Here is a 13,875-nt window from a genome sequence, read left to right as displayed (position 1 = left end):
TATTGGTATCCAGTCTTTTATATGATGGGAAGAAATTCCTATTCCCTGGACTTCCTGAACACCCCAACCCTGAATCTTTGTTGGGCTGGATCTGGGGTTGAAAGGATCCCATTTGCTTTTATACTGGGAATAGTGGTTAAATGCCAAGAGACTTATTGGAGGGGGTGCTCAAAAGGAAGCCTAAGACCTGCCCCCAAACTTGCTAACTGTATGGGACCTCAGTTTCCCCTTCTGTAAAATGAGATTCGACTATGATAGCCTTTGGGGTCTCTGACTCTAGCTGTAGAATTCTGTGATTCTATGACCCATTTCCTGGGAGACTGGAGATTACAAGTCCTGCTGTGGTTTCCCAGGACTATTTCTATTACAACCGAATTTTAAGAATTTTAAGAATTAAGAATTGCATAGACACAACCTCACTTGAGGACACTTCTGTCTCCGAGATGACGATGATGATGATATGATGATAACAATTACTCACACTTAAGAATTTTAAGGATTACAAACCACTTTCCTCCCAATAACGTTATGAGATAGGTAGGGCAAGTATTGTCACTCCTATTTTACAGATGAGAAAACTGAGGTTTGAGGGAGTCCTTAGTCACTAAGTTGGTATGTGATAGAGCCTAGATTCAAACCTGGATCTCCTGATTCCCCAGCCCAGTGGTTCCTATCAAGATGGGGCTGGACCAGGGATTTCACTAATACAGGGAATTCTAAGGTTGAAGAAGCTCCCTCCACTAAAACAAGTCAGCACTGTCTCATCCACTTAAAATCTTAGAGGGCACCTTAGAGCATGGAAGGTCACACTGCCAGGACTTCCTAAGGTGGCACTTGAACCCAGATCTGTCCTGCTTTGAGACCAGCTCTTTTTCCACTATACCTTGCTGTAGGGGTATGCTAGAGTCAGTTCAAATCAGAGAGAACCTGATGGTTAAATTTTTCAGTGTGAGAATTGTCACCTTGGAAATTGGTAAATGCTATAGGTCAAGATGTGATTTCTTGTTTTGTGTATTGTCTAGACTTAAGAAAGTGCTGGAAAAAAATGTTAAACTTAAATATATGGTGTGTACATTTCTCCCTCAGCCCCCTTAGCTGGTTATTAAACATTTACTAGCATACCTCTTTCTGCTTTTTGCCTCTCATGCTAAAATGCCCCCTCTAAAACAGTTTTAATTAATTGATTATTTGTTTAATTTTAATTTAATTAATATTTTTTAATCAACTCATTTATTTGAAAGATTCTTTTAAATTTTGAGTTCCAAATTCTATCCCTCTCTTCCATCCCTTCTCCTATCCACTGAGAAGACAAGCAATATATCAATTATACATGTGAAATCATGCAAAACATTTCTATATTAGCCATATTTCTTAGAAGCAAGAAAAAGACAATAAAATTACACTTTAATTTACACTCTTCATCAGTTCTCTTTCTGGAGGTGAATAGCATTTTTCATCATGAGTCTTTTGGAATTGCTTTAGGTCATTGTATTGATCAGAATAGCCAAGTCTTTCACTGTTGATCATCATGACAACATTACTGAGACATTAAATTATTTGCTGAGGATCACATAGAAAGTATATTTCAGAGGCAAGACTTGAACTAAAGTCTTTAAATAATTTGCCTAGGATCACACAGCAAGTATGTATCAGAAGTGAGACTTGAACTCAGGTCTTTAAATAATTTACCTAGGATCACACATTAAGTCTGTATCAGAGGCAAGACTTGACTCTTTTGAGTAGACTTTGAGTGGGAGAATCATCTTAAAAAGTGTGCTTTAGGGAGATTAATTTAATAACCATTTGTCATTTCCTTATCTCTTCCCAAAATGTTTTCATTCACTTTCATAGTTAATCCTCAGTATAGCCCTGAGAATGATGGGATGAATATTATTCTCATTTCATGGCATAAGAAACTAAGTCTCGGAGGTTATAAGAGCGGTGTTGGGGAAAGAGGGCTTCATGTGGAGTCAGAGGAGGGTCTTATTGTTTAGGTGACTTGGGGCAGGTCCCTTTCCCCACCTCTGGACCTTCAACTGGTCTTTTTGAGAAGCAGGACTCGAGTCCATTCTAGCTCTAAATCTGTGCTCATCTGTCTAGTAGGTGGCAGGGCTAGGGCGAGGACCCAGGGTCATTCGTTCAATCAGTAAGCATTGACCCTGACCTCAGGGTGGCCTGACAGTGTCCTGCCCAGGTAGCAAGTAGGTGACATCACCTTCCTGACATCATGGTCCTCTTCCAAAACAAAGACAAACAGCAACAACAGCAACCTGTTCAGGCTGGCAGGCTGGATTGTCTCCATTATAACAGAAACAGGAAGGGAACGGGACAGATTTGACTCATCTATCTTCAGATGCTTGTCTTTTTAAGGAAGGAGTTGACTGGAATGGAGACAAGATGGGGTCAGAAACAGGAAGAGTGGGCCAGACTGACAGTTTGGACAAAGGGGGATGGGGGAAAGGAAGGGAAAAAGTGGAAGGGGTAGTGCTAAAGGCTGGAACTAGGCTTTGAAAATGAGCCAACCATTTTTTTTTGGAGTGGTTAAAATGGGAGTCTTTTCCATTGGGATTATGGGTGGCCACAGGAGGGCTACTGAACCGATGAAATGAAAGGGGAGTATATTGTTGGGCCCTGGTCCTGGGAATCTACCTCTCCTCTTGCAGGGCTTTCTGTGGGTTTCAGGTGAGAGGGATTTCTGTGAAAGACCAGAGCAGGACAAACTGGGGCTGCTAGGGGTAAGCACAGTGCACAGAACTCCTCTGACTGAGTTCAAATCCAACCTCAGACATTTGCCAGCTGTGTGACCCTGGGCCAGTCCCTCATCTGTAAAATGAGCTGGGGAAGGAAATGAGAAACAGCTTCAGCATCTCTGCCAAGAAAATCCCAAATGGGGTCATGAAGAGTTGGACATGACTGAAAGCGACTCAACAACAACAAACAGGACAAAATACCAATGCTTGGCCTTATTTGACCTGAAGTGGCTTTAAAAATGTTGCTGACCCATCAGTAGGAAGTTAGTCATTGTTTAGCATTTTTATTCCCATCCTTTCCCTTAAATCATCTTATTAATTCCCCCCCAACCCCAACCCTCCTCTCCTCTCCCTTCCAGGCTTTTTCTTTTCTTGGGACCTGTCATCCCAGATAATTATCTGAGCATGATTTAGAATTACGGAGCATTAGAATACTTATAGATTATTTAGCCCAATTCTCTCATTTTTATTGACTGAAACTGAGCTACAGAGGAGTCAAGGGACTGATCTGAGATGACATTGTTATTCTGTACCAGAACAAGGACTCGAATGCAGGTCTTTTGACTCTTTGGGTTCAATGATCACACTATCAAGCCATGTCCTTTGGCCTACGGATGTAGTACCTAAAGGGACCTGAGATTACCTTATCTAACCCTCTCCCTTGGAAAGTGAGACCTCAAGAGGAGTCAGACACCTTGCCCAAGGTCAAAGAGACAATGAATAGTCTAGCCAGGATTTCAATTTTCTGTGACTTGAAACTTGATGTTCTTTTTTTAAAAACTCCTTTTATTCTTATATTCTCTAGTGGGGTTTTTTGGGGGGGTTTCAAGGCAATGGGGTTAAGTGCCTTGCCCAAGGTCACACAGGTAATTATTAACTGAGGTTGGATTTGAACTCAGGTCCTCCTGACTCCAGGGTTAGTGCTCTATCTATTGTGCCACCTAGCTGCCCTCTGTTCTTTATTTAAAAAATTTTTTTTTGCTTTGTCTTTTATTTTTTTCCAATTACCTGCAAAGTTGTTTCCAACATTCCAAGTCTATGAATTCCACTTTTTTTCTACTACCTTCCTTTCATTCCCCCCCAAGGTAGCAAACAATCTTTTATAAGTTGTACATATACAATCATGTTTAATATTTAATGCTTAATTAATAAATGAGAAAACATAATACAGTGCTTTGTAAACCTTAAAGTGTTGTATGATATAGTTATTTAAAAATATTTTATTGCTATATTTTGTTTTTATTATCACTTACATTTCTCCCTACTTATGTTCCCTCTCAGGGAGCCATTCCTTAAAACCAAAATTATTTGAAAAAAGAGAAAGTCCATACATTTCCCTTCCCCTGAAAAAAAAATCAGACATCTGATGCTTTGTACCTCACTCATGGACACCCTCCTCTTAAATGACTTGCTCTTTCAATCATGAGGCAGAGCCTTCGCATCCTTCCTTGGACCACTTCCTCCTTCAGAGCCCCATTCATGAGGTCAGACATGACCAGCCACTTTACTCATCTCCTGGATCAATTTTCCCCCACCTACCACTGTTGACCTTCATTGTTCACTGTGTTGAGTCTTGGGTGGCAAATCTCAGTTTTCAGTTCTCAGTGTTCCCCATCGCAGAGTCCTGCAGATCAATTGAACTCTCCAATTCCCTGCTGCCTACTAGTACTCTCCCTTTGCTGCCAGATCACCCACTTGACCTATAAACTCTCTCTCTTTCTCTCTCTCTCTCTCTCTCTCTCTCTCTCTCTCTCTCTCCTCTGTCTCTTACTGTTTTATATAATCTTTGAAGTTGTTTGATGATATTTGTCCTTCATTCTTGAAGAAAAGCATGACATCAGGGAGGGATACCATGACAAGGAAGTGAATTGATTTGAGTGAGGGGGTGCTGAGCTAAGTTGGAGCAAGTTTGTGTGACTCATGAATTTGTCCAGATTTTTCCTATAGTCTTAGATGAGAAAACTGTCATTTGAAGAGTGCATCAGCCTGAGGGAAAATTGGTGGTGGTCAAGTGGATAGAATGAAGACATGGGGAGACAGGAAGATGGTGGTTCAAATTTTGCCTTTAAAACTATCTACATGACCCTTGGCAAGTCATATAACTTCTATGGACCTCAGTTTTTTCATCTGTAAAATGAAGGCAGTGGACTTGATGGACTCTGACATCCTTTCCAGTACTAAATCTTTGTACTACTATGGTCTTTCAAAGGCTTCCCTCTCACCTAAAACCCACAGAAAACCCTACAAGAGGGGAAGGTAGCCTCCCAGGTCTCAATCCAGTTCTAAGTCTATTGCAAAGAGGTCAAGGAGAATGAACATTGAGAAAAGATCATTGACTTTGGCAACCAAGAGATCATTGGTAACTTTGGAGAGATCAGTTTTGATGAAATGATGAGGTCAAAAGCCAATATCTAAATCTATCTACACTAAGTCGAAAATAATTAAGGGAGGGAGAAGGTGCTAGGTTGGGAAAGATTTTCTGTTGAAGATGGGATTTTATTAGCACTTAAGAGAAGTCAGTAGGTAAAGAGGAAGAAGAAAGGAAAGCATCCCAGACATGGGGGACAGCCAGAGAAAATGTCTTGAACAAAGAGATGAAGTATCTTGTTCATGGGAACAGCAAGGAAGCCAATGTCACTGGATCAAAGGGTCCATATTGGGGAATAAAGTATAAGAATGGAAAGGTAGGAGGGCTTGAGTTCTGAAGGACTTTGAATGCCAAACAGAACATTTTATATTTGATCCTGGAGGCCATTGGGAACCATTGTAGTTTACTGAGTAGGGAGTAGTAATATAATCAATCCCACACTTTAGGAAAATCACTTCCTTGACTGAATGGAGGGTAGATTGCAGTTAGGAGAGAGAGACTCCAACAGCTACTGCAATAATTCAAGGGACAGATGATGAGAGCCTGTTCCAGAGTGTTGGCAGAGTCCTAAGGAGAAGGGCATACTTGTGATAGATTGTAAAAGTAAAATCAGCAGGCCTTGACATCTAGCTTGGGCATGGGAAGATGAGAGATGGTGAGGCATCCAGGATGACTCCTAGGTTGTAAATCTGGGGGATGGTGAGGATGGTGTTGACTTGTACAATAATAGGAAAGGGAGGAGAAGGAGAGGGGTTAGGGGAAGGGTGGGGAACCTCTGGCCTGCAGGTCATTTAAGACCCTGGAAATCAATTGGTCTGGAGCTGCCAAGGCAAGTACAGGTGGGACTCAAAATTCAATAAATTTAGGAAGCTTTTAGCGTTAGGATTTTTAAGTTGATAATTTTGTATGGCCCATGAATGATGTTATAAATATCCAAATGACCCTCATAAAAAAGAGCTTCTCCATCCCTGGTTTAGAGGGACAGAGGAGTTCTGGTTTGGGAAGATGTCTATTGGATATAAACTTTGAGGTATCAGAAAGGCAGTTGAGATAAGAGGCTGGAGCTCAGCATAGAGGTTAGGTAGCTACAGGAAAGGTAGATTTGACAATCATTACCAGAGAGATGATGGAATCACCAGTTGATATAATATAGAGAGAAGAGATAAAGACCCAGGACAGAACTCTGAGGGACATCTGTGGTTAGAGGACATGATCTGAAGGAGGATCCAGTAGAGGAGACTGAGAACAAATGGTCAGAGAGGTAGGAGAACAGGAGACAGAATATCCTGAAAACCTAGAAAGAAGAGACTGTTGAGGAGGAGAAGTAATCACCAGTGTCAAAGGTTGCAGAGAGGTCAAGGAGAATGAACATTGAAAAAAGATCATTGACTTTGGCAACTAAGAGATCACTGGTAACTTTGGAGAGAGCAGTTTTGATGAAATGGTAAGGTCAAAAGTCAAATTTTAAGGGATTTAGAAGTATGAAAGAGAAAATAAAATTGAATTTAAATATAGAAGGCAGAACAGATACAGGACAATATTTACTGTGGATTGAACAAGTGAGAGTTTTTTGAGGATGGGAGAGACATGGGTATGTTTGTAGGCAGTAGAGAAGGAGCCATCGAGGAGAGGTTGAAAATATTGAGAGAGTAAAGTATAAGAATAATCCTATGCTATGAGTATGTTTGCTTCTACTTTTCTTTCCTTTTTTTGGTGGGGGGGGCAAGGCAATGAGGTTAAGTGACTTGCCCAAGGTCACACAACTAGATAATTAAGTATCTGAGCCTGGATTTGAACTCAGGTCCTCCTGACTCCAGGGCTGGTGTTCAATAGAACCACTGTGCTACCTAACTGACCCTGCTTCTACTTGTCCATGGATTTTCCCAGCATCTCTCACTTAGGTTAGGGCTAAAAAACATCAGCATTATATTTCTGAAATGACCCTTCACGCCTCTAACTTCCCCAGATAGAGAAGACAGTCTTCTACAAGTAGCTGGAGAAGTTTCTTTGCCATCTTAGCTGACAGTGATTCTTTGTTTTCATTATCTGTTTTAGTATCAATATTGCAACCCTTCATGCTCCAAATATAACTTCAAGGCCAGCAGTCATCCTTCCCCACTCTAGAGTTCCCTCTGGTTATGAGTCCAGATGCAACACTGAGAACACATTGTGGTGGGCGGGCATCGAACCTCAGATCAACCTAGAGTAGGTGGGAAATCATGTTCGTCTCTTTCCATCCTAGCTCCTGCCTCATATCACCAGGAATTACCTCAAACAAGGCTACATGGAAAAGACTGGCCCAAAGGTAGGTTCTTGAGTGGGAAGTATCCTGGTGGGGAGAGGCTTAAGGAGTGGTTGGTAGGAGTGGCAGCCGGGAGGCAGCTCTCTAAATCTCTCTTAGATAAAGAAGCCTGTTAAAGATTGCCCTCTCCCTCAAAAAAACCCCAGTGTTATCTGAACTTTCCAAATGAAAGCGAAAAGTTGGATACTTCCCTTAAACTCAGCTTAATTAATAACAGCTAGCATTTATATAGTCCTATAGAGCACTTTACAAATAGAATCTCATTTTATCCTTACAGCAACTTAGAGAAAGGGGCTATTATTATCCCATTTTACAGATGAGGAAACTGAGGCGGGAAGAGATTGAATGATTTTCCCAGGTTTATTCAACTAGTGTCTGAGGCTAGATTTGCTCTTAGGGCTTACTAACTCCAGATCGGGCACTTTATTTACCTTCCTACCTAACCACCACCTTTCCTTTCAACCCCTGTTTCTGGGCAATCACAAGTAAACGATAAAATCTCTTGTCAGTCAGCAAGTATTTGGGCCAGATACTATATGATGCAAAGGCCAAAATAAAATTCTCCCTGCCCTCAAGCAGCTTACATTTTATTTTGAAGAACCAACAGTAAATAGAAGATAATTTTGAAGGAGCCCTTCTCATGCAGAAATAGAGAAAGAACATGGCACCCATCCCATTCAACTGTTAGATTAGGCCAATGTCAGACTGATTTATTTCCAAGCAACCAAAAACAGGAAGTTCAGTGTATTTAGATTTAAGTAACTTCAGACTGAAAAAAAAATAGCCCACAAACGTAATAATAATAATAACAAAAACAGCCATAACACATCTACAACCCTGTGAGATTCGCACAGCACTTTCCAAAATATTATCTCATTCGATACTCATGGCCTCCTGATGAAGCTGATGATATATTATCCTTACTTTACAGAGAAGGACACTGAGGCTTGTTGAGACTAAGGGATTTCCTTAGGGCCACAGAAGCTAGTAAGAGCCCTAGGCAATATGAGAGCAGCTGTTTCTCACTCCAAGCCCCTTCTGCCATTAATAGGCCATGAATAGATTAGATATAAAGATATAAAGATTAGATACAAAGGTCCACTTGTACCTATTTTACAGGCTCACACACAATTCTTTTTCTTTCCTTTGTGCTTGGAGATGCTGTATCTAGTTCACAGAGGGCCACAGAGTGAACAAAACAGGTTCCCTAAGCTCCCTTTTTGACTGCCTCCCATGATTCAGAGCCACTACGTCATCCCCCAGACTCACCGTCCTCATGCTAGAATAGCCTGGGTTTGGACCTGGGTTTCCTTCAAGGTCTAGTTTTGTCCTTGTGAGAGGTTGATGTGTCTGGTTTTCTGAGCTTCCCTTTTCTGAGATGTCTTGCCCATAGCCTGAGAGAGAAGGAAATGCTTATTTCCTGATGAAAGGGTTACCTACTGGCTTCTAGACCACAGCTCAGAAAGGAGAGCTGTTTTTTCCCTCTAGGAGGAGATGGTGGAGGTGGTTGTGTGATGATGACTACATTTTCTTTCAAAAAACTTTTCAATGAACAAAAATTCACCCTCTCTCCCTCCCACCACCCCTTTTGGAAAGCAAAACAAAATCCCTGTTTCAGATGTGTATAGTTAAGCAAAATAAATTCACTCATTGCCCATGTTTATCTGCGCTGAATGTATCATGGTTGATCATTGTGTTAATAAAAGTTGCAAAATCAAATTCATTTATAAATTGTCCTCCTGATTCTACTTATCTCACTCTTTATCAGTTTATACAAGTCTTCTAGGTTTCTCTAAACCATCCCTGTCATCATTTCTTATAGCTAGGATTGAGGGCTAGAGTCAGAAAGATCTGAGTTCAAATCCAGACTCAGACATTTACTGGCTGTATGATCTTGGGAAAGTTGCTTAACTCTGTTTGCTTCGATTTCCACATATGTAAAATGAGCTGGAGAAGGAAATGGCAAACCACACCAGCATCCCTGCCAAGAAAACCCCAAATGGGGCATGGAGAGTCAGACATGACTGAAAGGACTGATTGACAGCAACAATAGTATTCTATAATATTCATGTTCAGGCATCACTCAATTGATGAAGATAGTTTCCAGTTCTTTTCCAATACAAAAACATTTTTGTACAACTGAGTTTTTTCCCCTCTCTTTTTTATTTCTTTGGGGTTTAGAACTAGTAGGGGTATTATTACTAGGTCAAAGGATATATATGGTTTAATAACTGTTTGGACACATTATCAAGTTAGTTCCCAGAAAGACTGGACCAGTTTACAGCTCTAATATGTACCCATTTCCCCATCATTTGCCATTTTCCTTTTTGGTCAAAGAATCTACATGTTCAGAGCCTGAGGAAGGTCATGAAGGAGGGAACATGATTGAGGGAGCTGTAGGGTCCCCCACCTAGCCTAGAGCTTAGTACATAGTAGGCACTTAAATATTTAGTGATTGATTCATTGGAGAGAGGGATTTCAGGCTGGATAGCAGAAAAAATAATGAAGTCAGAGACCTGGGTTCAAATCTCTTCCCTTTCCCTTATAACCTGTTGACTTGGGGCAGGTCACTTTACCTCTCAGTGCCTCATTTTCCTCATCTGAAAAAAATGAGAAACTAGATTCTGTTTATAAGGTCCCTTCTAGCTCTAAATCTATGACCCTGTGGTTCTTCCAGAAGTTTAGGAGGGATAACATATCCTGTTTGATCTTTTCTGGGAGGTGTTTGGAGGGGAGAAGAAGCATCAGCATCCCAGATGCATCTTCTCTTTGACATCCTGGGGAAGTTCCTAGCCTGTTTGGGGGACCTGCATTCTGTATGGCTTAGTCTATGTGTGGCTTCTGACTTCCAGCCCATCACCCCATCCTGAGTGATAAAGACATTCATTTATTCTCTGTCTCTCTGTCTCTCTCTGTCTGTTTCTCTGTCTCTCTCTGTCTCTATCTATCTATCTATCTATCTATCTATCTATCTATCTATCTATCTATCTATCATCTATCTGTCTATCTATCTATCTCTGTCTCTCTGTCTCTCACTGTTTATCTGACTTGATCTCTCTCTGACTATATTTCTGTCTCTTCCTCACAGCAAAGAGAAGCATTTAAGAAACGGTGGTTTGCTCTTGACCCCCAGGAGAGGAGGCTGCTGTATTACAAGAACCCATTGGTAAGAGTCTGTTGTGTTGACTCAAAGGGAGCACCAGCACCCAATGAGAAATGTAGAGTCAAGGATGACCAATTACAAGTCTGAAAAATTACATGATTTACTTAGGGAATGCCAGCTTGCTGGTAGGCACAGAAACTCATGTCAGGGAGTTATCTCATTCGGCCTCCTGTTGCAGGGTCGAAGTGCTCCGGAATCATCTGAGACCAATGGACAGCCCCATTCCTGACTGTTCATTCTAGGGCAGTTCTTCCAGGAAGGACTTTATATCTAAATAACTCCTTCCTGCTACAGCTTAAAGAGACTGTCTCTTTTTTTGTGGTTGCTATTTTAACCTCTGAAATGAGTTGTTCTCTGGTTCAAGGATCCTCAACTTTCTTTAGACTTTTGGTTTTTCAGCAAACTTTCCTGTTCCTCCCATTCAAAGCGAAAGGAAATAAATTCTAGACTCTCTCATGTATGTGCAGATAAAAATATGAATTTTTCCTAAAGAAAACTTTATTTGGAACATAATGATATTTTATGGTATCATCAAGTTGTTCTCCCTCTAATCTACAATTCCCCCTCCTCACTAATACTCCTAACTTTTGCTTCTGGAGGTCCTTCTGGAGGTCTCCATGGAGGACATGTTTTCCAGGTTGGCATCTCTTGTCCTGGATGCAAAGGATTCATTTTCTGAATCTTCATTTTACCAAGAAACTAGCAATTCTTGTTCCCTGGGACAAATCTAAATAAAACTGAGGAGGATGAGAAAGACAGACTTTGGAACTTGACATAAGACCCTATGGTCTTATGGTGGGAGAGAGGCGGACACTATTCTGAGAAGAGACACATGCCCTAGGATGTTGAACTAACTGCTGGGGAGTCTGGCAGGGAGGGATGTGGTCTCTAGGACTAATTATTATGCTAAAGAAATGCTAAGATTGGTAGTTCCTATCTGATCAAGGCATCCGAGGGCATCAGTGCCTTTTAGATTTGGTTCCCTGGGAAGAAAACAAAACCAAAACGTTGCATTTGTCTCATCTTAGTTATGGTTTTGAATTGTTGCTTGATCAGATTCTAGGGCCTTCAGCAAAAACTATCCGAAAGACCTTGGGAAAAGAGGAAGATGTGTTTTGGGGGCGGGGAGTCCTTCCAAGAGGCCATAGCAAGACAGAGCAACTGTTATCCCCATGGCAGAGCAACTGCTTGACTAGCAACCACCTCCCCACCTGCTGTTCTCTTTCCAGGATGCATTTGAGCAGGGTCAGGTTTTCATTGGGAGCAAGGAGGATGGGTACGAGATCCATGATGAACTCCCTAAGGGCATCCGTGGGAACCGCTGGAAGGCTGGCATCACCATCATCACTCCAGAGCGAAGTTTTGTCTTTACCTGTCCCAATGAGAAGGAACAGAGGGAATGGCTGGAGAGTTTACAGCATGTCCTGGCCCTCCCCAGGACCATTCTCAGTCCTCGTGGTAAGACCCACAAAATCAGCCAAGTCAACTTGAAGCTTGAAGGGGGCCCTAGAGGTCATCCAGTCCCACCTACCCATTTTACAAGTCTAGAAACTGAGGCCCAGGGAAAGTGAAATTATTTGTTTAAAGTCACTCAGGCAACAAAATATTATGTTTGGGTTTTTTTTTTTCTTAGACAAAGGTAGAGGGCAGGGCAGTGAATTTTCTTCCAGCCACCTGGGTATTTTCCCAGGCTCCCAGAACACTGAGCAAGGTCAGGGGCTCTGCCATCACTGCGGTTCCTTCTGTTCTGTCCCTGAAAAGTACACACAGTTCAGGTCCCACCCTCCAGAGCGAGGTTGCTAGGCCTGGAGGAATGCCCACCCCCCCTCAAAGCTGACTCTCCGACCCTCCTTTTCCCAATCCACCAAACCTCTGGTTGAAGGAAAAGCCAGTCCTTTTCTCATGAGAAAAATGTAGGCCTTGTTATTGAATTATTTATTATTAGTTGGGGCTCTGCACCCGCTGGGCCACCCCTGGGACTTTTGAGAGTACACAGGAAGGGAAGCCTATTTTTAGTCTCAGTTCTTTTCTGTCCCTGTCAGCAGCTCTCTCCGTCCCTTAGGCCTCTTCTCCCCTCGATTTCAACTCCCCTCCCCCTGTCTTGAACCACTTTTTCCTCTTTCTCTACTTGACCACTAGGCTAGAAGGAGGTGCTCCCGATAACTCACTCTCTGTTCTCTCTTTTCCCCCCACTCTCATTCCTTCCTTCCTTCCTTTCTCTCTCTTCTTTCTTTCTTCCTTCTTCCATTCCTTCCTTCCTTTCTTCTTCCTTTCCTTTTTCCTTCTTATCTTCTCTTTTTAACTCCTCTTCATAATTTCCTTTTTCTTTCTTTGCTTCCTTTTTTCCTTCCTCTTCTCTTTTCTCTCTTTCTTTTCTTGTTCCTTCTTTTTCCCCCTCTCCTTTTTTCCTGCCTTCTCTCTTTCTTTTTCTTCATTTTCCCTTGCTCCACTTCTCCACTTCCTCCGTTACTCTTCCTTTCTTCCTTTCTTTTCCTTCCCTCCCTCTTCTTCTCTCTCTCTCTTTTTTTCTTTCTCCCTTCCTTCCTGTCTTCTTTCTTTCTTTCTTTCTTTCTTTCTTTCTTTCTTTCTTTCTTTCTTTCTTTCTTTCTTTCTTTCTTTCTTTCTTTTTTCTCTTTCTCTCTCTCTCTCTTGCCTTCTCTCTTTCTTTCTTTCTCTCTTTCTTTTCTTTCTTGTTTCTCCATTTCACAAGCCAGATTCCAGCCCAGACAGCAGAAGCGGGCGTAGGTTAGGGATGGCCATGTGTGTGGAAAAAGCCATTCAATAATTTTCCTAAGGAAAAAATAAAGCTGTCTCTTTTATCGGTGTAGACGAATTCCTCACCTGCGGCCACAGTCAGGACCCTGGGAAAACTTCCCTGAAAGATGAGAATTGCTTTGGGGTTCAAAACCACTAAAGCAAAGAGAAAATACCCCCCCCCCCCCAGCTCTCTTTCCAGCTTGCAATCTTTGTGGTCAGGAAGTCCTGTTTTAGAGCTAACCCAAGCCCCTCCAGGAGCTGCAGCAGCTCCTCTTCTAGTCCCTCTACAGCCCGACCCGAAGCCTGGGGGCCCCCGGTCCCTCAGGCCCCTCCTGCTGGGACCCAAAGGAGAAGTTCTGGCTGGGAAAAAAGCAGACTTTGAAAGTGACCGCGCACTGCCCCCTGGAGGCCGCGGTCAGACTCACCGCAGGCGCACAACTTGGCCTTCAGCCCCCAGAGCAAGGCGGCCTTTCACCTCAGATGGGGGAATTGGGAGGGGGAGGGAGGGTGGGGTGGAAATTTTCTGGATTAAGGG

At 42.2% G+C, this 13,875-nt stretch overlaps 1 protein-coding gene across 2 annotated transcripts in view; it reads left to right on the top strand.

Annotated features, from left to right (window-relative positions):
- ADAP2 (ArfGAP with dual PH domains 2) overlaps positions 1 to 13,875 on the top strand; it is a 40,496-nt gene that overhangs the window by 17,549 nt on the left and 9,072 nt on the right. For both annotated transcript variants that reach the window (XM_074188972.1, XM_074188973.1), the window contains exons 8-10: positions 7,361 to 7,423; positions 10,509 to 10,586; positions 11,813 to 12,041. In XM_074188972.1, the coding sequence (XP_074045073.1) occupies positions 7,361 to 7,423; positions 10,509 to 10,586; positions 11,813 to 12,041 (370 nt within the window). The remainder of the gene's footprint in view (positions 1 to 7,360; positions 7,424 to 10,508; positions 10,587 to 11,812; positions 12,042 to 13,875) is intronic.

This window comes from Macrotis lagotis, chromosome 5 (genome assembly GCF_037893015.1).
Source record: "Macrotis lagotis isolate mMagLag1 chromosome 5, bilby.v1.9.chrom.fasta, whole genome shotgun sequence".
Taxonomy (NCBI): domain Eukaryota; kingdom Metazoa; phylum Chordata; class Mammalia; order Peramelemorphia; family Peramelidae; genus Macrotis; species Macrotis lagotis.
The sequence above is the reverse complement of the archived record's forward strand: the minus strand, read 5'-3'. Positions and strand labels throughout refer to the sequence as shown.